This window comes from Urocampus carinirostris, chromosome 6, assembly GCF_059441175.1.
Source record: "Urocampus carinirostris isolate Australia breed hairy pipefish chromosome 6, RoL_Ucar_1.0, whole genome shotgun sequence".
Lineage (NCBI taxonomy): Eukaryota > Metazoa > Chordata > Actinopteri > Syngnathiformes > Syngnathidae > Urocampus > Urocampus carinirostris.
Window position 1 is genome coordinate 23,386,129 of NC_142354.1, and position 19,078 is coordinate 23,405,206.

Sequence of the window (19,078 nt, forward strand, 5' to 3'; positions counted from 1 at the left end):
CCTTTTAATTTCCTGTCAGCTTGAGTGCCTGAAATAGTGTTTTTGCCAAGAGGCATAGGTGAGGACCTGGATATGAAGTGATGTCTCTAGATGAAATGCTCTTTAAAATATACATATGTTTATGATTTTTTTTTTCAGACAAAAAAGAGGACGGTGGTGACCATATCTGCTTTGCATCATAGTATAATTGTTTACATAGTCAAAGGAGATGATACTGAAAATATTTTACATACTTCTGAGATTATCCATCACTTTAAACAAACATTTTCTCTAAAGTAGCAGTGTGTTATTTAGTTTGTCCAAAATGGATAAATTATGCCCTTTTACTTCCTGCCATTGACTAACGAACTGACAATAGAATCTGCTCAGAATCTTATCTTCATCCGGTTGGATATTTGAAGTGAGTGGAGACGATTTTTTTAGGTCCGGAAACATTGAACCCGGAGCCTAAGAATGGGACGATATGCTCTGGTCACGGTTCGATTGTATCAAGATACTAAGTTGTTGATTCATCTTACAAGTATTGTGATCCGTTTGATGATTCCAATTTATTTTATTTTCTCAAAACACAACTAATAAAAGGCAGGGACTTTGTTATTTTGGTTTTAATCAGAAAACTAAAAAATACTGAAGAAATAATACTAAAATTCTACTTCAGTAATACAAATATACTACAAAACTACTACCACAAAAACACTACAACTGAAACACTACAAAAATACAACTACAGTAATAATACAAAAATAGAAAATAAAAACAAGAACAACAAGAATTCTAGTATTGAAGTATTGCAAAAAACTACTGAAACATTTCAAAAATTCTTGAACAGAAATAAATGATGTGTATATTTTGAAATGGTCATCATATCTTGAATCCCAAGAGTTTAAGCTTTTTAATGATATTTGGCTTGACGTATTTAAGTGACTGGTGACATCGAACACACACGTATTTGTTTATCAAAAGTCCGGCGGCCCACTGGCGGGTCGTCGCAAAGTTAAGGGGTTAAGTTAACGTATATTATTAAAACATTCTTAGTACTGTCTTTCTTTATAAATATCTTCATGTTTCAATGTGGGCACGTGCGGCTTATAGTCAGGTGCAGCTTATATATGCACAAAATGTTTTTTTCATTTCAAAATTCAATGGGTGCACCTTTCTGTTCGAATTTTACAGTAAAGAACAACCGTCCAGGACTTAACCCATTCGGACATACTGTTGTTCTGAGGTGCTTTTTCCTCCCAGATATTTCTCTCATGGATTACTTAACAAAGTGTGTGAGAGTTCATATGGTGCAGCATTGTTGACTTTGTGTCCTCAAAGTCTTGTGTGGACTTACAGTATGTGCTGCAATACTGTCTGCGTGTGATACGTGCCATTCTGCGCTAATGGCCGCTTTGTGCTGAATTATAAAGTTTTAAATATGGAAAGCTGAGTGTTGCACACCTCATTGGTTTCATTTTATTGCTACGACCTGCTGCCATTTGTTTGCCTCGTTTTTTAAGATCCTGGACAAAATGTCACCTTTTTCATGGTCTGTTGGAAAGGGACGTGATACTTGGACATTACAGTCAAAGGTCTCGTCTCATTGGCTGCAATACTTTTCTGTACTGGAGTTAAGGTGGTTATTCTTAGAGTGTTCAAACTATGCTAAAATGCTAATCACCTTTCAATAATTTGTCACTTTTTTCCGTCAGTCTTTGATCCTTTCTTCAATATTTTGGTTCTTTTATTTGACAACAAATAAAACAACATACTTGCTTGGTAAATTTTAGTAAAAAGGAAGGTCCAGAGAACGATTGAATCCTTTTTTTCTGTATTTGTGTCTCAGAGAATTATGTTGGCAAACTTCTGGTTCACCCCATAAATGATATTTATTTTAGGGCCGCAACAAACATTATTTTTGTTTTGCTAAACCATTAAATTGTTGGTTGATCAAACAAAGCATCACATCAAATGGAAATGTGTTAGTTGCAAACTGTATAATCTAAAAAGAAATAGACGAAAAAACTGTAGATTTTATCTCGTTATCACAACCTTTTTTCGTCACTGTATCTGAGATCTTTGCTATGAGAATAGAATTTATTGCCATTGTGAAATGCGCAACAAAATGAACATTTGTCTCGGGTCTCGTCACTTAAGATAGTGTTATTATGAGATGAGGTCAATGCCTTTTGGTATGGCAGCTACAGAACACTGGTGGTGCAGTGGTAAAATGAGGTCACTGCTGCGACCCGGGTCAAATCCAGTGACAATGTTTAAAGGTAAAAACGCGTGTGAAGCACACACCCAAAATTTTTAGTGAAAAAAAGGACATTACACATGAATAAATACTGTGATTTTAAACATGAATCAAGACATAAATTAAAAAAAAGTGATTACAAAAAGTAGACTTCTGCTTCTTTTTGGATAAGGAATGCTCTTTTCTTGATGTTTGTCGATTTGTATGTGATGATTACCTAATTTGAAACAAAACACTTATAATTGAGGTCTTAGTTTGGCAAACGATGTGTTGCAATACAAGCAAAAAGTTAACTGCTGATTCCCAAAATGATGGTTTCAACCATCAACATGGAATTTTCACACTCTATCGGTCAATAATCTGTAAAGATAACACCTACAAATGTGGTTTGATCAACATGATTTAAAAACATTACCATATTATGACCAATGAAATGTAGTTCCATGCATTCAGCAGTTTTTGTTCAATATAAAAATAATTGAACTTGGAGAAAACCTCCAATTTTGTTGTCCTTTTGTATTACGACAATAAAGACTATCTATCCAACTGCAATTCTGTTTATATTTGTAGAACTATGGTTATTTGGTTACAGTCGTGGACTCTCAGTCTCTGAGGACGTCATTTTTAAGTATGTTTGCATGGCACTATGTTTAAGTTCTGCCCAACAAACAAGGACAGAAATGCAGTTTTTTCTTAAAATCCCATATGGCATCGAAATTGTAACACGGTCTGAAAAATTGCAGTTATGTTTTTTTTCAAAAATTGTATATCCCTCGTAGGCCGGACCTGCCCCCCATGATTGCATTTGCTGTTTGTTGTCTGCTGAAGAGCACCGTGCACGATGAAAGTGCAAAGTATCAAAACTGAAAAGCAAACTGCGATATGGCAAATGATTACCGTAATTGATTTAATAATTTGCAAGATTAGTCCTGTTCCGCCTTTACATTTTGTAAGATTGCTAAATGAAAGAAGCAAAGCTTTCACATCTTTCTTCCAATTTTGCTTCCCTTGTTTCAAATAAACCCTTTCTCCCTTTTTTTCCAGGCAGCAATTGTCGCAAACATATTTTGATTCCCCGCCCATATCCCCAACGAACCCTGCCTCAATTAAAATTAAAGTGCCCAGAGACAAAGGCCAGAAATGTAAAAACACGGTCGTGAGTCAGTTCTTCCAGAAGAGGTCTAGAAATTCTGACGGCAAAGATGTCCAGACCGCACGTAGGCCCGACCCTTTCAACTCTGAAACACGTTCGATTGCTGTCAAGGAGGAGCCCGTCGAGTTGGAAGAAACATCCAACCAGGTCGTCACATCATCTCAGCAGGAGGAGACAGAATTGCATCACGATGGCACAGAGCAAGAGTTGGCGCATTCTTCCTCATCACCGCCAGATATGAAGCCTGTAATCAAAGGTAGAACATATCTCCGGCACACAGGGTTTTGTTGGTCCTGATAGCATCAGTTATGTAACTACTGCAGTTTGCACTCACAATCTAGTGGTACACAGAACATAATTACCTGGCCAATAGTAAGGTAAAAGCTCACAAGCTGGGTTTTGACAAGCAAATAAAACGAGGCTTCTGTTTAGATGTTTTTGAGAGCAGTTAAATATAGGAATGCCAGGAAAATACATGCCTAACAGTGATTATGTCTTGTGTAAACATACATTTTTATTAACATCCATTCATATAAGAAATTGGCAGTGTATAACCGTTGGGACTCAATGGCGATAAAAGTAACCAATTGGTCTGTTCTTCTAACAGCTTCTATCAAATATTAAAATATTCAATATAGTGATTATTTAAAAAAAAAAAAAAACAATTTGGGACTTCTAGTTTATTACTGTGGTGACATCAATGTTTTCGTACTACTTTCAAAGTCCAGTAGTGGCCCGTGCTTTTAAAATCGGATCAAAATTGTGTAAAGCACTTTAGGCAATGAATTGCAACTCAAAGTGCTTTACAAAACCAGTGCCTGAAATAACGTCTGCCGGACGCCCGGTGCGTGCATCTTTGATGTTGGGTGTACAATTTACAAAACGACCCGGCCCGGGTGGCTGATAACTTTTTAAAGGGGGGGAAAAAAAACGTACGTTTTTTTTCTTTTTTCAAATCAAACATTTGCTTTATTCCGATTTCAAAATCTTCGCTCGGTTTGGAAATTTTAGAATTTCGGTTTGTTTGGCAATTTGCATACTTTGCATCCAATCAGAAGCCTACATCGATTTCGTGCTTCCGGACTTTCCCAAGCGTTATAAGGTTGTGCATTTGCATATCATTTTCCAAAGTAGACGCACAGAGAATACAAGAAAAATAGATATGTCGTTGGGAATCAAGCCAAATCCTCAGCCCCAGAAGAAAGATTCAAAAGAAGCTAACAAAATTGATGACGCTTCAAAACGTACATTAAAAGCATCGTGGAAAAAGGAGTTCACGTGGCTTGTCGCAGACGACGCAGCGCAAACATTTCATGAATGAAGATGAGTAAATACAGATACATAGTGATGGCAGATACATGCAATGAATGTTATAAGTAGATTTATGATAAACTTAATTTTAAAGTGTTGTTCTGTTATATATTCTAATAATCAATCCTTAATACTTTGCATCAGTGTTTTTTTTTTGTTTTTGTTTTTTTTTCCCCCTGATTAGTCGTTTTATTGTGTTTCAAGTTGTGAAAAATGGGGCACGCAACTTTATGGCTGGGTAGGTCTCTTTTCAGAGTTGTCTGCCCTGGTGTCCGGTAACTTTTTGTCATGAGTTTCAGACACTGATAAAACATCCAGTGTAGAACTAAAAACCCCTCTTCTTCCTCACCCAACAACCAAGAATACCAAAATACACAGACACTCAGTAAAATAAAATGAAACAAAAACAAAGTACTGTAAATAATAATACATGTAGAATAATTAAATCGAGCAAAGACCAACCCTGTGAGAAAAGGGACCTGATCGTACACTGAGGGATGGCAGCAGATTATCAAACAGATAACATAAATTTACCAATGCCCCTCCCTTAATCTGAAATTAGGAAAAACAATTTGAGATTAAAGGATCTATAAATAAAATTTCGGCTTGACTTGAACATGCCTAATAATCGATTTTTTTTTAAACATAAAATATTGGAGTTCTATTTTAAAGATTGTTGCTCATATGTGTTTACTTTTGTACCTCCATTATGATTATATCAATTTTCAAATAATGATTTTACTATTATAATGATTTTACTCTCATATTTCGGAAATTAAGGATGCGAAAGATTTTTAAAAAATTCTTACATGTTGATACCATTCATCTTGTCTTGCAGTGGAGTGCCCCGTGTGTTCTGTGAGTGTGTCCAAGCTATTCATCAATAAACATCTGGACATGTGTCTCACAAGTGGAGAAAAGAAAGAAAGCTTACGGAGGTAAAGTAACCACAATTAAAGATTTATGTTTTGTAAAAGGAACCAAACACATTTAAGACTCACTTCATTTCTCAATACTCTAACTTCTGGACTATAACCTGCACCTGACACACAGGGAAAAGGCACCAAGACACAGGAACACAGGTTACACAACAAAAACACTATAACAATACAAGAAACACACACAGAACATAAAAAAATGCATAGAAAAAGAATGCTAACACGGTGAAAACTTTAGCTTACTGGTAAGTCCCTGAGAACTGTCTTCATCTTCCCCTGTGTACTGAAGCTATGGGGTCTCCTTTCTTAGTGTTGACCTGTTACATCAGGGGTCGGGAACCTTTTGGACTCAAAGAGCCATAAAAGCAAAAAATATTAATTTTATTTTGGGAAAGAGCCACACCATATATTATGAGACAAATTTACTAAATTGCTAAACCCGCGCCCCAGACAAAAGCTTAGTCTTCAGCACATTTATTTTTGATGATTTGATAAAAATGATGAAAAGAGAATAATGCCAGAGCCCCTGTCCCAAAATCAACAAACTTACCACTTTAAACTTGTCTCTTTCTTGCAATTACTCAAGATCGGTTAAACTCATTTTGACCCTTTTTTTCAACATATTGGTTTCAAAACCAGATGCAAGCAGTTGTTTTGTAAAAACGTGACAACATTCTGCAAACAGGGAGCCTGATGTGCTTACTTTTGGCGCATACGGAGTGGGGCGAGAGATGGGAGGGAGTGCTTGCACTTTTTGCATAGCTCCACCCATCCCTCCCACTCACCCAATCAAATGACTAAGTTCTCTTCCGGTGTTTTGGCGTATTTACAGTTCTGTGGATTCATCATAAGGTATCTGAACACTGAACACAGATTATATAGTGAACTTTTATAGAAAGGATTCTTTAGCGTTGTACAGCCAAAACGAGTTTTTTTTCCCCTTTTTTTGTGTGACACCTTGACTGTAAATTGTAGTGAAAAACGTGCCCTATATATACTGCGAAGTAACGCTCTAAAATTTATCATTGGTTTGGCTTTGCGTGTACCTGAGAAGAATATACTTCTCAAGTTTTGAACAGGATGGAGAATTTTTGCTCGCAAATTTGTCTCTGAGCCACAGATACTCATAGAAAGAGCCATAAATGGCTCGCGAGCCATAGGTTCCCGACCCCTGTGTTACATTATATCCAGTTCATCTCGCTTCCGTTTCTAGCATCTCCCGATCGGTTCATCAATGCAAAGTTTACATGCAGTAGCTCTTGTTTCCTTCATTAACTTTTGCTTTTCTTTTTGCATTTTCCACAATAAGAGTCAGTTCATGATAAATTAGAGTCAAGTGCACAGTCTCGGCACCCCTGGCGACCCATAGGGAAAAAAATGCATGCATAGCGATGTATTGTGTCCGTCCGTCCGTCGACATTGCTTCCCCTTACCGAAAATGATTAACAATATTTTGACCGTTCTTCTCATTTTGTTTGCGTTGGACAGTTTTTTCTGATTTATATTCCTCTGGTCATATTCTTGCACCAATGTCGATATAACACTTAATCTGGATAATGCTTTTGTCCCTCTGGTGAATGGCCATACTTTAAATATTCTTGACTGCTTATCAAACAAGGAGTCTTCATTGACAGGGTTACTGTCGCAGCAAAACATCTTTTATAAAAGAGTGTGGAGGGATGAGGAAAAAAACAACCTCATTATTTCACTCTTGGAAAAAATGCAAATTAGGTTTAAGAGCATGCAGCTTGGCATACCGTTCGTCCTTTTAGGAGAGTTAATCGTCCAACAAAAGAAAAAAAGTGTGTTCTTAGATGTTTGTATTGGGTTCGTCTATTTGCTAATAGATCATTCACTACTGCTGACTGCTAGAGCTGTCAACGATCCATTTTAACTGGCCTGGCAGGGAAATTGGTATTGTAGACATATCCCTTAATGCAGCCCGTCAATTAAGCCAGTATGTTTATCTGTCACAGTTCCTTCGGCAGGACAAAGCGCCCAATGGGGAAGTTGGTCTACAACCTGCTCTCCTTGCAGGAATTGAAGCGCAGGCTCAAGGAATGCCACCTTTCGACGCAAGGCACGCGAGATCAGTTGATCAAAAGGCATCACGAGTTTGTGCATATTTATAATGCGCAGTGTGACTCGCTCGACCCAAAATCAGGTAAAGGGGAAAAGTCCTTCAAGGCTGATGCTTCTTTCTGAGTTTTTAATTTCAGTCTGTTGTGACCTAGAAATGGTTTGATGGATTTTTGTGGGCAATCAGGCTGTTGTATCTACTAAAGGTTTTGGTCCGATCTCACTGATTCAAATCTTATCTTATGTATAATCTTTAATATAAGTTATCACTCAGCTATTGTTGTTAATTGGGACCAGTACCCCTCACGAAAAAGTGAAAACTTGCAAAGTAGCGTTACACCTTCATTAAAGCCCTCAAGGGTCACATTTATCTTGAGATTACGTTCTTACCAAAAGAGTATACGACTAACAAAGTAACAACTACATACAGGCTCGGCAGGGGTGGCGAGAGTTGTTAGCCTAGCTGTAGCACTAGGCCGAACTTGCCGATAACAATCCACCGAGCACCTGCTGGTGATCACCATTTCAGTTTGCTCTGCTGGCTTTGAAGAAAGTCTGATCTAATTGATGAAGAATATCTTTCAAGTGCAACAAGCTGCTAAAAGCTGTCACTGTTTGCTTTAAATGGACCCATTGACCAGTGCGCCCGCCCTGCTCTTTGACTGACAGCATAAGCAAGCCTATCACAGTCATGCTCACAACACACAAAGCCCTCCCTTAACTACCCCCGTGATAGCATTTGCTGTGTGCTGTCCTCAGAACACAATGTACAATACGTTAATATCAATGACATCAAAAAGTCAATTCAATCCAAATTCTGCGAAAATGTGAACCAGCGATTACCGAAGTGCAAAGTACCTGGAGTTTCTGTATGAATATAGTAAATGCAGTGTTGCAATTAACTTCTCATTGTTAAATCTAATCTAAACCTCCAATTGAACTTGAACTGAGCATTTAATGATTTATCTCTTGTGCTTTATGGTCTCTGGCATAGCTTTGTTTTCATTCAACAGCGAAAAGAGCAGTGCTTCAAGCACTAGGTGATCTTTCAGACATGTGTTTCAGTTGAAATTTGAATACCAGCCAAGTGAACTGACCCATGAGTGCCTCGCTCTTTGCCTGAACAAACGTGTGACACCAAAGCCAGGTCTTCTCTTGTTTTCAGTTATATAGGAAGAAGTCATCTTTATGGCTCCATCCTGGCCACCAATAAACTAGTTTCTACTGTTGGACAGTTTCAGTAACGTTGCAAAAAAAATAACATTCATTCCCCATTGGCAGAGTTAAGTTTTTTTCTTATTTTACTGCATATTAAACTTTTTCTATTAAAATGAGATTGCATTATAATTGTTTTTATAATTCTACATTGTGTCATTTTAATTATTATTGGTGATGCTACAAAAAAGTCTCAGCAAAAGTATAGTGCTAATTAAGGAATTTCCTTAAATTAAAAAATCTAAATATAAAATGGTGTAAGCCTTTAAACAAAGGTAAGGTTTATTGTTCTATATTCTTTATCAATTATCCATTATCCGTTATTGGTCAAATCATAATACGCTACAAAGCCAAGGGGCCGAGACACTTGCTCTCAGCCAAGAGGCTGAGTCAAGGTCCTAGCCACAGAACCGAGCAGCGATCAGTGCGAATGCACCGTTCCCGGAGGTACTGCAGTACCGGGCCGATGCGTGGAGTGGACAGAGCAAGCTCTTATTCCATCTCCCGATTGCAAAAATCAATCTCACAGTCGAGACAGCCTACAGCACTGCTGCAATTTGGCCAAGTAGCTTGCCGTGGATTTCATAATTGCAGCACAGCTTTTTTTAACACAGAATATGAAGTATGCAGTCCAAAAACATCAGCCGGCAAATTGAACGTAAAATGATACCCGTACTTAACATATGACACAAACCTGCAGAGTCCGGGTCCCATTGAAAATAATCCAAGGGAAAAAAAAGTATATTTCCAAAGGTAAGGGTGGGAAAAATATATATCCACTATTGTCCGCTGCGTCCACAAACACGTCTCACCTTTACCCCACTTCCCATCAGCCCCCGTTGTATTCGCCCATTCTTTTTGATTCGCCCGTGGAAAACATATCAGAATAAGTCTCTAAAATAAATACATTACAAAAATATACAGTTGCAAATACATATTATATATGGTTACACATATTTACAAAGAAAGACGGTACACCGAGAGAGTTTTCAAAGCTTTAATAATAATATAACTTTCATCCCAAACCAGTCTGTGAAAGGCAGCAAAACGCTACTAGGAACACGCTCGCAACATAAGGAAACGGGTCTGTTAAAAAATATACGGTATTTGTAAAAATCATGGTAATCCGTGCTCATCTTCTTCTTTATAACTGACGTCATTAAAGTCGTCTTCCCCAGTATGGGAAAGAGACTCTGTCATATAGACGCCGTCCTACGCTCCTTTATTCAAAAACACGCTAGCAACACACATATATTTCACCGGTCTAAATCTTACCTTTTGTACTCGAGCGCCGCTGGCGGCTGTTAGAAAAAAATACATAAATTGGCCGCATCACTGAATAAGCCGCAGGGTTAAACATTTGGGAAAAAAGTAGCGGCTTATAGTCTGGAATTTACGGTATTTAGGAAAAATAGCAAATAATCTGCCAATTGAAGGATATTTAGCAATTCATAGCATTCTCTTAGATGATGCGAATATAAGCCATGAGACATTTTCCAGTGCGTTCAACATGGTAGTTTTTCACCTATAGCTTGAAGCTGATTGATGTATGGGGTCTTGGCCATGAACAGGTGACTGTTCTCTTGTAGAAATCCTTGCAGAAGCTCATCAATTGTGTGGCCCTTTGGCTGTGCTCCCTTGTTGGCTTGATGGCACAGATCACGTTTTGTGTAGGTTGGCCAACAACAGCATCCAGATGGCCAGTGCCTCTCTTGTGGGATCTGTTGGTTCACCCAAAGGTCACATGTGACTTTGTTCATAAAACCTGAACCAGCGCATGCCGCTCCTAGAAAGATTGTCCAGTCTTTGAAGCATTGCCTCAGGCAGTCATAAGGGATTCATTGAACCAGAGTTGATTTCCTTCATTGCCAGTGGGGGGTATGGGGCAAATTACCTTGCTGGTTCTTTAAAGCACAGACTACTTTGCTGTTGACATGTACCTTTATATGTGTAATAAACATGTCATTCTTTGACAGCTGAAGAAATTGCTAAAGAGGTTGAAGCCGCTGAGAAAGTCAAAAATAAGCTGCAGGACAGAGTGAAACCTGTAAGTTGCCAAATTATTTTCAATTATATTTATTTTATAATGAATTATGTGTTCATTGGATTTTTGTGATGACGGAATAAAAATGCTAATCACAAATTAAACTGTCTAGGTTATGGTTTTCTCAAAGAAAGACACTGAAGAGAAGATTGATGAAGTTCACTCAAAATATCGTAAGTAATTGTTTAGTACACAAATTTGTCTGGATTGCTTACACTTCTGTTTTTCAAAACAAAAAAGCCTACTTAATCATTATTCTTGAAAATTGTATGAAAATGCATTACTGAATAATTCATTTAATACAAAGTGTAGTCGCTACTAAGTTTTGTCTGATGCAACCAATAGTTGGACTTAGTTTTGTTGCATTTCTTGAGAAATATATACATAAGTCACAACGAGACATACCATCATTGGCCTTTGCCGGATGAAACTCTCAAAACCCATAATACAAAACAAATCCAAGGTCTTGGTTTTTGAAATTTGTCCATTTGAGCAAAGCAGTTAATATATTTTGCTGCCTTTCAGGTGAAAAAATATTTAAACTAGTGTTTCACATAGGGCCCGCATGCCTTCCTGAGACGGCTCGTCTATAAGACAATGAAAAAAGGAGTAGAAAGTTCTCCTTTCCAACAAAAAGCAATTTTGATGCTTTGCGAGCCAAATTAAACCTTGCCCTTTGAAGTATTTTTGCACTTGTCATGCAGAGTCCATGAGACAAATTGGAGGTGAAGGAATTTTGGTATTTTTAAATTAGTTACCCATTTGTGACCCATTGAACAATGCAGGATAGACCAAAAGGAACATTTATAGTCCTCAAATTGCTTTTCCCCCCAAAGTACATACTACATTTTTATACAGTTATGTTTATGTCCACCTTCACATAGCAGTTTATTGGAACATAAAACTTTGAATAATTGTTGCGCATTTTTTCTCCTGGGGGCCAAATTCTAATGAATTACATCAGGGTTTGCCATCCTTTTGAAGCTTAGCTACTTTTTTGTCACTGATCAGCACTAACGACTTCCAGTGTCATATGCATTTCTATAATAACATGTAATTACTTTGTTGTCACTATTTTATTATCTGGTTTCCATTTCATGTTAAATTGGCTTGGTCAACCACTAAACATCATGCCAGTTAGAAATCCAATTTCTTAGAGAATAACAATGACCAATGATGCATTTTCAGAACCAGTCTGTGGGCTCCTCCGGTGGACTTAGGGGGCTTCTGGTGCCTGCGGGCACCACGTTAGATACCCCTGAACTAAATGATTTAAGCGCCACTATTTTAAAAATTGTTATTTATGGTGCATCCTCCTTCTAGGTTTGTTTTATTTGGTTTGGTTTTTAACAAATCCAAATGGCCTTCAAAAATGTTTTTTTTTTATATAAAAAGTATCACTTATTTTTAAGTACTTGTCTTCAAAATCAAATTTTATATTTGAATTTAATATTAAAAAATGTTAAGTTTAAAGTTTAGTAGACACTCAAAATAAGGAGAAGACGTCAATGGATTTTGCACTTGCAAAGAGGACAGGAAGAGACTCCTTCTGATAAGAAAGGCCAACCTTTTGTTTAAGCTTTTTTCCGAGTCTTTTCTTTTAAAATAAAACATTTTCGGTTACAAAATCAAAATTAGAGCGCTCGACTGAGAGGTTGCAGGTTCGATTCCCGGTTCCTTCAAGTCGAATGTTGTGTGTTGAGTAACAAACTACCTGGAATCTTTTGAAATCTCCTTAGTAGTTTCACAATCTTTAAAGACAATAAATAAAAACTAAAAATGTACAGTGTGTAGACATTATTTGAGAAGGAAGTAATGTTTCAGTTCAAGCTGTGACCGTTTTGAGGAATGTTCAAGAAGCCATATAGATGAAGTTTGAATGCGCCGCACCGTTTGAGAATACATCCTGTTTAATCGTCATGTTGACTAGGGGAAAGAGCCGTTGAAAATAATTGAAAAATGAATATGACTCACAGGAGGAGGCGTCTAATAATAGGTGAACCTCTGTGATAACCTCTTGATTTATCACAGGAGCTCGTGGGTGAGTCACAGCGCCAGCAGATAGGAATATCCGTGTCACACTTGTGTGCGCTTCCAGCCTTTCGTTAAAACATGCCATTTATCATCGGAACATTTATTCGACATAGGCGGCAAATCTGTAAAGTGCAGCGAAAGACAAAGACGACTAATTTTAATAATGTACATTGTTTCATTTTTTTCAGTCGCATGATTGCAAATCATCTTGTGTTCAGAAGTGTTGCTAATGAATAGGAAAGTGGCTAATTTATGGTGCTTCTTAAAGCAATTACATATCCATTATCTTTCAACGGTGCTTGATTTGAGGCCAGTTTACCCCTTGTAGCCTCCCGGGTCAGTTCTACCGGTCGTTCAGATGGTCTTCTCAAGCGTCATTATCTTCACAGGAAAGCAGCACAGCAACGACTTCAGTCGACTGGTCGCTCAGGTTCGCGGTCGCCTGGATACGACCCGGCAGACTCGGATAAAAGGGGTTGCAGGAGATGATGCAGAGCAAGCTCCTTCGGCAGGTATAGGGGTCCTTAAGATGTTTATTTTCTCTTGTCTGATAACATTTTTAAAGGTTTTCCCAAATTCTTAAACATCCAAAGTTTGAGGAAATAGTACATGTTTTTTTTTATGAAATCTATACAGTGGGGCAAATAAATAGTCAAACACTAATTTGTCAACATGGGTAAACCTCAACCATGAGAGGCAAAATGTGTAAAAAAAATAAATAAAAGAAAATTACTTTGTTTGACTTTTAAATAATTTATTTGCAAATCATGGTGGAAAATAAGTATTTGGTCAAGACCCAAAGTTCATCTCAATACTTTTGCATTTTCTATAACTCTTCACAAGCTTTTAACACACACTTGCTGGTATTTTGGCTTCCTGCAGATATCCTTTTGAGCAGTGATGTTTTGGGTTGTTGTTGGGCAACATGGACTTTCAACTCCCTCCACAGATTTTCTATGGGGTTGAGATCTGGACACTGGGTAGGCCACTCCAGGACCTTGAAAAGCTTCTTTCCAAGCCACTCCTTTAGGGTCCTAGCTGTGTGTTTGGGATTCTTGTCATAATGAATGACCCAGCCACGTTTCATATTCAAAGCCCTTGCTGATGGAAAGGAGGTTTTCACTCAAAATATCTCGATACATGGCCCCATTCATTCTTTTCTTTACACAGATCAGTCGCCTTGGTCCTTCTGCAGAAAAACGGATCCAGAGCATGGTTTTTCCAACGCATGCTTTACAATGAGTATGACGTTCTTCAGATGGAATTCAGTACTTTCTCCTCCAAACACAAAAAGCTGTGTTTCTACCAAAAAGTTATTTTTGGTTTCGTCTGATCATCCAAATGCTCTCTAGCGAACCACAGTGTACTGGAATCAGCAGGGGGACACGGGTGCCAGGATTTGAGTCCCTGGCGGCGCATGGTGTTACCAATAGTAGTCTTTATTTCTTTGGTACAGCTCTCTTTAGGTTATTCACTAGCTCCTCCTGTGTAGTTTTGGGATTGTTGCTCACTGTTATTGTTTTCATATTGAAATATTGCATGGATCCCCAGATCGAGCAAGATTGTCAGTGGTCTGGTATGATTTCCATTTTCTAACAATTGCTCCCATAGTTCATTTCTTGAGACCAAGGTTTTAGCTATTGCAGATTCGGTCTTCCCAGCCTGGTGCAGGTCTACAATTATGTGTCTGGTGTCCTTCGACAACTCTTTAAGCTTGACCATAGTCAGTGTGACTGACCAAGATAGTGGACAGGTGTGTTTTTTTTTAACAATAATTAAACAGGTCACCTTAATATAGGTATCGAGCCTTGTTGAACCTCGTTAGAAAAAATTAGAGCTTTTTAACTAAAATCTTTTTTTTTTTTTCGGTGACCAAACTTTTATTGTCTACACAAATTTTGAAATAATTTGTTTTAAAATCAAACGAGTGATTTTCCGTTTTTTTTTTCATATTCTGTCTCTTATGGTTGAGGTTTACCCATGTTTACAATTACAGGCTTCTCTAATGTTTTCCAGTCAGATAACTTGCACCATTGGTGGTTGACTAAATACTTGATTTGTGTGTGAAATTTGATTGCATATTTCAGCAGAAGTCGCAGGATCAAGTAAATCTTTGGAGGTCAAGACACTAGAAAGAGAAGAAGAAATGGACACCTCTACAAAAGGCATTGTCTTGTCCAACAGTCCCACCTACAGTGACATGTCAGACAGTAGGTGAGTTATCAAGCGCTTGCATGCACAATCCCACAAGTCAGACTTCCTTGCAGTCTGATTTTTTTTCTTATTTTTTTGGAGCCTCTGAGCTTTTGAGTGAACTTTGGCTGTGTGTTTAAGGACATTGCTGGCTGGCTGTACTATGAGAGATTTGTTGCATGCCCGGTAGAATGCTTGCAGATATTTTTCATGGACGTGCAAAACCACAAATTGACTTTTGAATTGGTGTTTGCCCTACTTTGTGGCCACTGATGATGTGCTGTAAATCTTATGAGCTGTCCCTAAGTAGTCATTTCCTAGCAGTTTTTCAAATCTGTACAAGGGGGGACCGCTGACGTGTCTCGATTTATGTAAGTCATAATCCGCCGTTGTGTGGTAAAATAGATAGAATGAATAAATACTACAGTAATACTCAACATATTTGCATTTCACAATGTGCAGATTAAATATTGTTTATCTATTTATTTATTTGTATATGTTGGAACTTAAAATGGCTATCGCTGAGAATATATTGTATATGTATTTTTCACCTGTTACATCAGTCAGTGTTTCTCAACCTTTTTTAAGTTATGGCACACTTCTTTTCCATTAACATTTTTCAAGCTTGCATTATCATATTTCCTAAATTGACTGTAAAATATAGTAATAAAGTTTTTTATCCTATAGTTTGGCTGTTGTTTTGGGATTTCATTATATTTAACTCTATTTTTATCTTGTTTTTCTAAAAATAAATACCAATATAATACTTTAACTCTGTAAAACCCAGCTATAGAAAAAACAAAATATTTTTTAACCGCTTTGATGGTGTTTTAAAAACTCTTTGGAGATGAAAATGAAATGTTTGCAAAAAATGTTTTTGTTAAATGTTTTATAAGAGCGTAATACCACAACTTGATATTTTGCTACACACTGCCACCATCTACTGGCTTAAAGTCATGATCGCCGCTTCTGCTAGCAAGTACTCTTCGTTTTTTCACCGTTTTAGGGATTTGGGTTGGCGTTGGGACTGTATTTGAAACAGGCCCTTTCTTGCTTTTACTCTTTTCAGGCTACTCTAACAAAAACCCCAGCGATGAGCATGAAATCACTCTCACCCCCTCTTATCCCTTGCCCCTTCCTGCTCCCTAATGTGTTGCGAGTCCCGAAACAGCGGTGCTAAAAGTAAGACAAACGGAGATGGGTGCGGTTGAATTTTTTATACGGGCTCATTGAACTCCGTAGGGCATTGTTAACTCATACCAAATATTTAACTTTACCTTTTAAGGACACTTTAAAAGAATGTCGGTTTTGGTCTTTTTCGGAAGGTTTACATACTGAAGTTTTGTCCAAAACTGAAATAATTACTGCAAGTGCTCCTAACTTTGTGTTATTCAAGTTGGAACACACAGACACAGTTTTTATTCTCGCCCGATTTTGTAGCATGGGCATCACTTGGAAAACAGTTGGGACAATAGCATTAAGCTTTACCCAGGTCAAATTTGATCACAATCTGAAAAACTAAAAGATTGTATTTGATACATTTTTCTCAAGATATGTCAAAGCGTTTCCAAAAGTGGCCATTTGGAGATTAATAGTAGAAACAGTAAAAGAAAAAGCTTGCAATTGGCCAAGAGTGGTGTCAATGCAAATGTCAAAGGCAAACGGCCATATTGGAAATCATTTGACAATTCTGTTTATTTTTATAGGGAAATTATGCCGCAAAACAAACTGAATACTACAAGGATTGTTAAATGAGGCAAGAAAGCTTTTAGGCATATTTTTTTTTGTCTCCATTATTATGTGTTTCGGATTAAATATTTTACACTGTTGGATTCACTGGACTCTCGTAAATGCAACCAGACCATATTTGTGAATAATGATTTAATGAGTGGAATGTTTTTCACTATTTGGATGAGTTGTACTCTATAGCTTTTAGGTATCTTGTTTCAGACTGATGAGTAGATTTTGTAATGGTCATCATATCTTAAATCTCTATAGTTTAAGCTTTCCAATGATATGTAGCATGACTCATTTCAGGGACTGGTGACATCGTGTAGAAGCGGCATTGTTTATCACCAGTCTGTGATAATGAGATAAAATTGATGTCTTTTCATTTTTCATCTATATCAATGGTCTCGGCGCTTTCACCATCGCAACCTGGGTTCAATTTCCGTTGCATCCAATTTTTTTGCGATTGTGGTCAGCATTTTTTTTTTGATTGATAAAATCATTGCACAAATACGGTAATATCCTAGCATAAAACGAGCACCCAAACTTGGAGTTATTTTTTAGGTTAAAAAAAGCCGCCTTGTACACAAACAAAGATACTAAAACGGTCATGGCATGTCCTACAAGTCCAACCATGTCTTTCTGACTAATATTGCTTTTATGTAACAGAAATTACTTATACATCCCTCCTTCCTATCAGTCTCGGGGGCAGAGGCCATTTTACCACTCCACGTCATCTGAAAATGACAACTAAATTAACTCATGACAAATCCTTTTTTGTTTTTTAATGATCTGTGATTATCACCTGAACTCAATTAACAGCAAAAATGGTTGTCCACTGAGAGAAAATAACAAAATCAATTAGCTACCTAGTTCACAATCCCAAAATGCAATATTAATCACAAGGCCGTGTATGGAATAATAAAGCAGTTAAAACACATTTTTGGAAAGAATATTTTTGGATGACGTCCCCTTAAATAAATAACTGTACAAATGCTCTAAATCTCGTTTTTTTTACTTTTAAATATTCTGTCTTCTGTCGTTCAGTATGAAAGAGTTATCTCAAAATTAAATACGTGGTTTTGTTTTTTAAAGCATTTTTTCATTTTTTATATCAAATGTACCGAATCCTATTCGATTTGGATTTGTGGATGTTCTGTTGTCGTTTGGAACTAAACTATATGAATAATCTATGCATGCTGTTATATAAAACATTAATTCTTACTTTAAATATCCTTAATATATATGCTACGTGAACATATAATTCTAATACAGTACTTTATTATTATTATTTGTTAGTTCCTTTACTAAAATAATTTGCAAACTTAAAATTAAATTAAAAGTGCTACATTATGCATTGCTACCAATCATTTGTACAAATTAAAGGGACTGTGTATTATTTGACCTCTCAATGTCACTATATTGCTAAGTGCAATCAAAACGTGCTCTAAAAAGCACAAGGAAGAAAAAATAATCCAGCTAGCTAATGCTTCCAGCTTTTACCATTGTGTAGTAAACAGCAGTTTCTTGAAAATACTTGTTTCTAAGAAAACTTCTGAGAAAAACGGCTCTTTTTGAAAGGATGCATTTCAAGCAGAACTTTTACTTTTGTGCTTTGTATATATATATATATATATATATATATATAATATATATATATATATATAATATATATATATATATATATATATATATAAAAGATGGCTATAACATAAAAACAATGCTTTACATATACACAAGGGCAATTTTCTTCATGGCGATCGTGGAGGCTTACAAAACGTCATCGCTCTCTGCCCCGACGATTATGAAGGCACTCAGTCATCTTTTTTGGAAACAATAAAGCTTTGAAGCGTTAACAGTCTTTGCTTATACCTTCGCTTTTATTACCACGTTGCGCGTACTCTGCATATGGGCCGACGCCTACACACTGCCATATGAAGTAATACGGTGGATGCAGGAACAATACTTGTCATTAAGTCTTGACAAAAATCTGATTAAAGCCACTCCTACCATCCAGTGGTGATTTGTATATACTGATATAATTACCAGAGGCTTAATACTCATGAAAGGGCTGCTTTAAGAATGGTAAAAAAAAGTATTTTTACGTTTTTGCACTCGCTTCGGAAAACATATTCATATGTTAT

At 37.0% G+C, this 19,078-nt stretch overlaps 1 protein-coding gene and 1 pseudogene across 4 annotated transcripts in view; one reads left to right on the forward strand and one right to left on the reverse strand.

The window, feature by feature from the left end:
- rad18 (RAD18 E3 ubiquitin protein ligase) overlaps positions 1-19,078 on the forward strand; it is a 40,889-nt gene that overhangs the window by 11,929 nt on the left and 9,882 nt on the right. For 2 of the 4 annotated variants that reach the window (XM_088338353.1, XM_088338355.1), the window contains exons 5-11: positions 3,284-3,648; positions 5,542-5,641; positions 7,618-7,805; positions 10,912-10,982; positions 11,092-11,152; positions 13,403-13,525; positions 15,104-15,227. In XM_088338353.1, the coding sequence (XP_088194479.1) occupies positions 3,284-3,648; positions 5,542-5,641; positions 7,618-7,805; positions 10,912-10,982; positions 11,092-11,152; positions 13,403-13,525; positions 15,104-15,227 (1,032 nt within the window). Of the gene's footprint in view, positions 1-3,283; positions 3,649-5,541; positions 5,642-7,617; positions 7,806-10,911; positions 10,983-11,091; positions 11,153-13,402; positions 13,526-15,100; positions 15,228-19,078 lie in introns of all 4 variants that reach the window. The other 2 variants (XM_088338352.1, XM_088338354.1) reach the window with 1 other exon arrangement.
- Positions 9,361-9,492, reverse strand: LOC148364293 (U2 spliceosomal RNA; annotated as a pseudogene).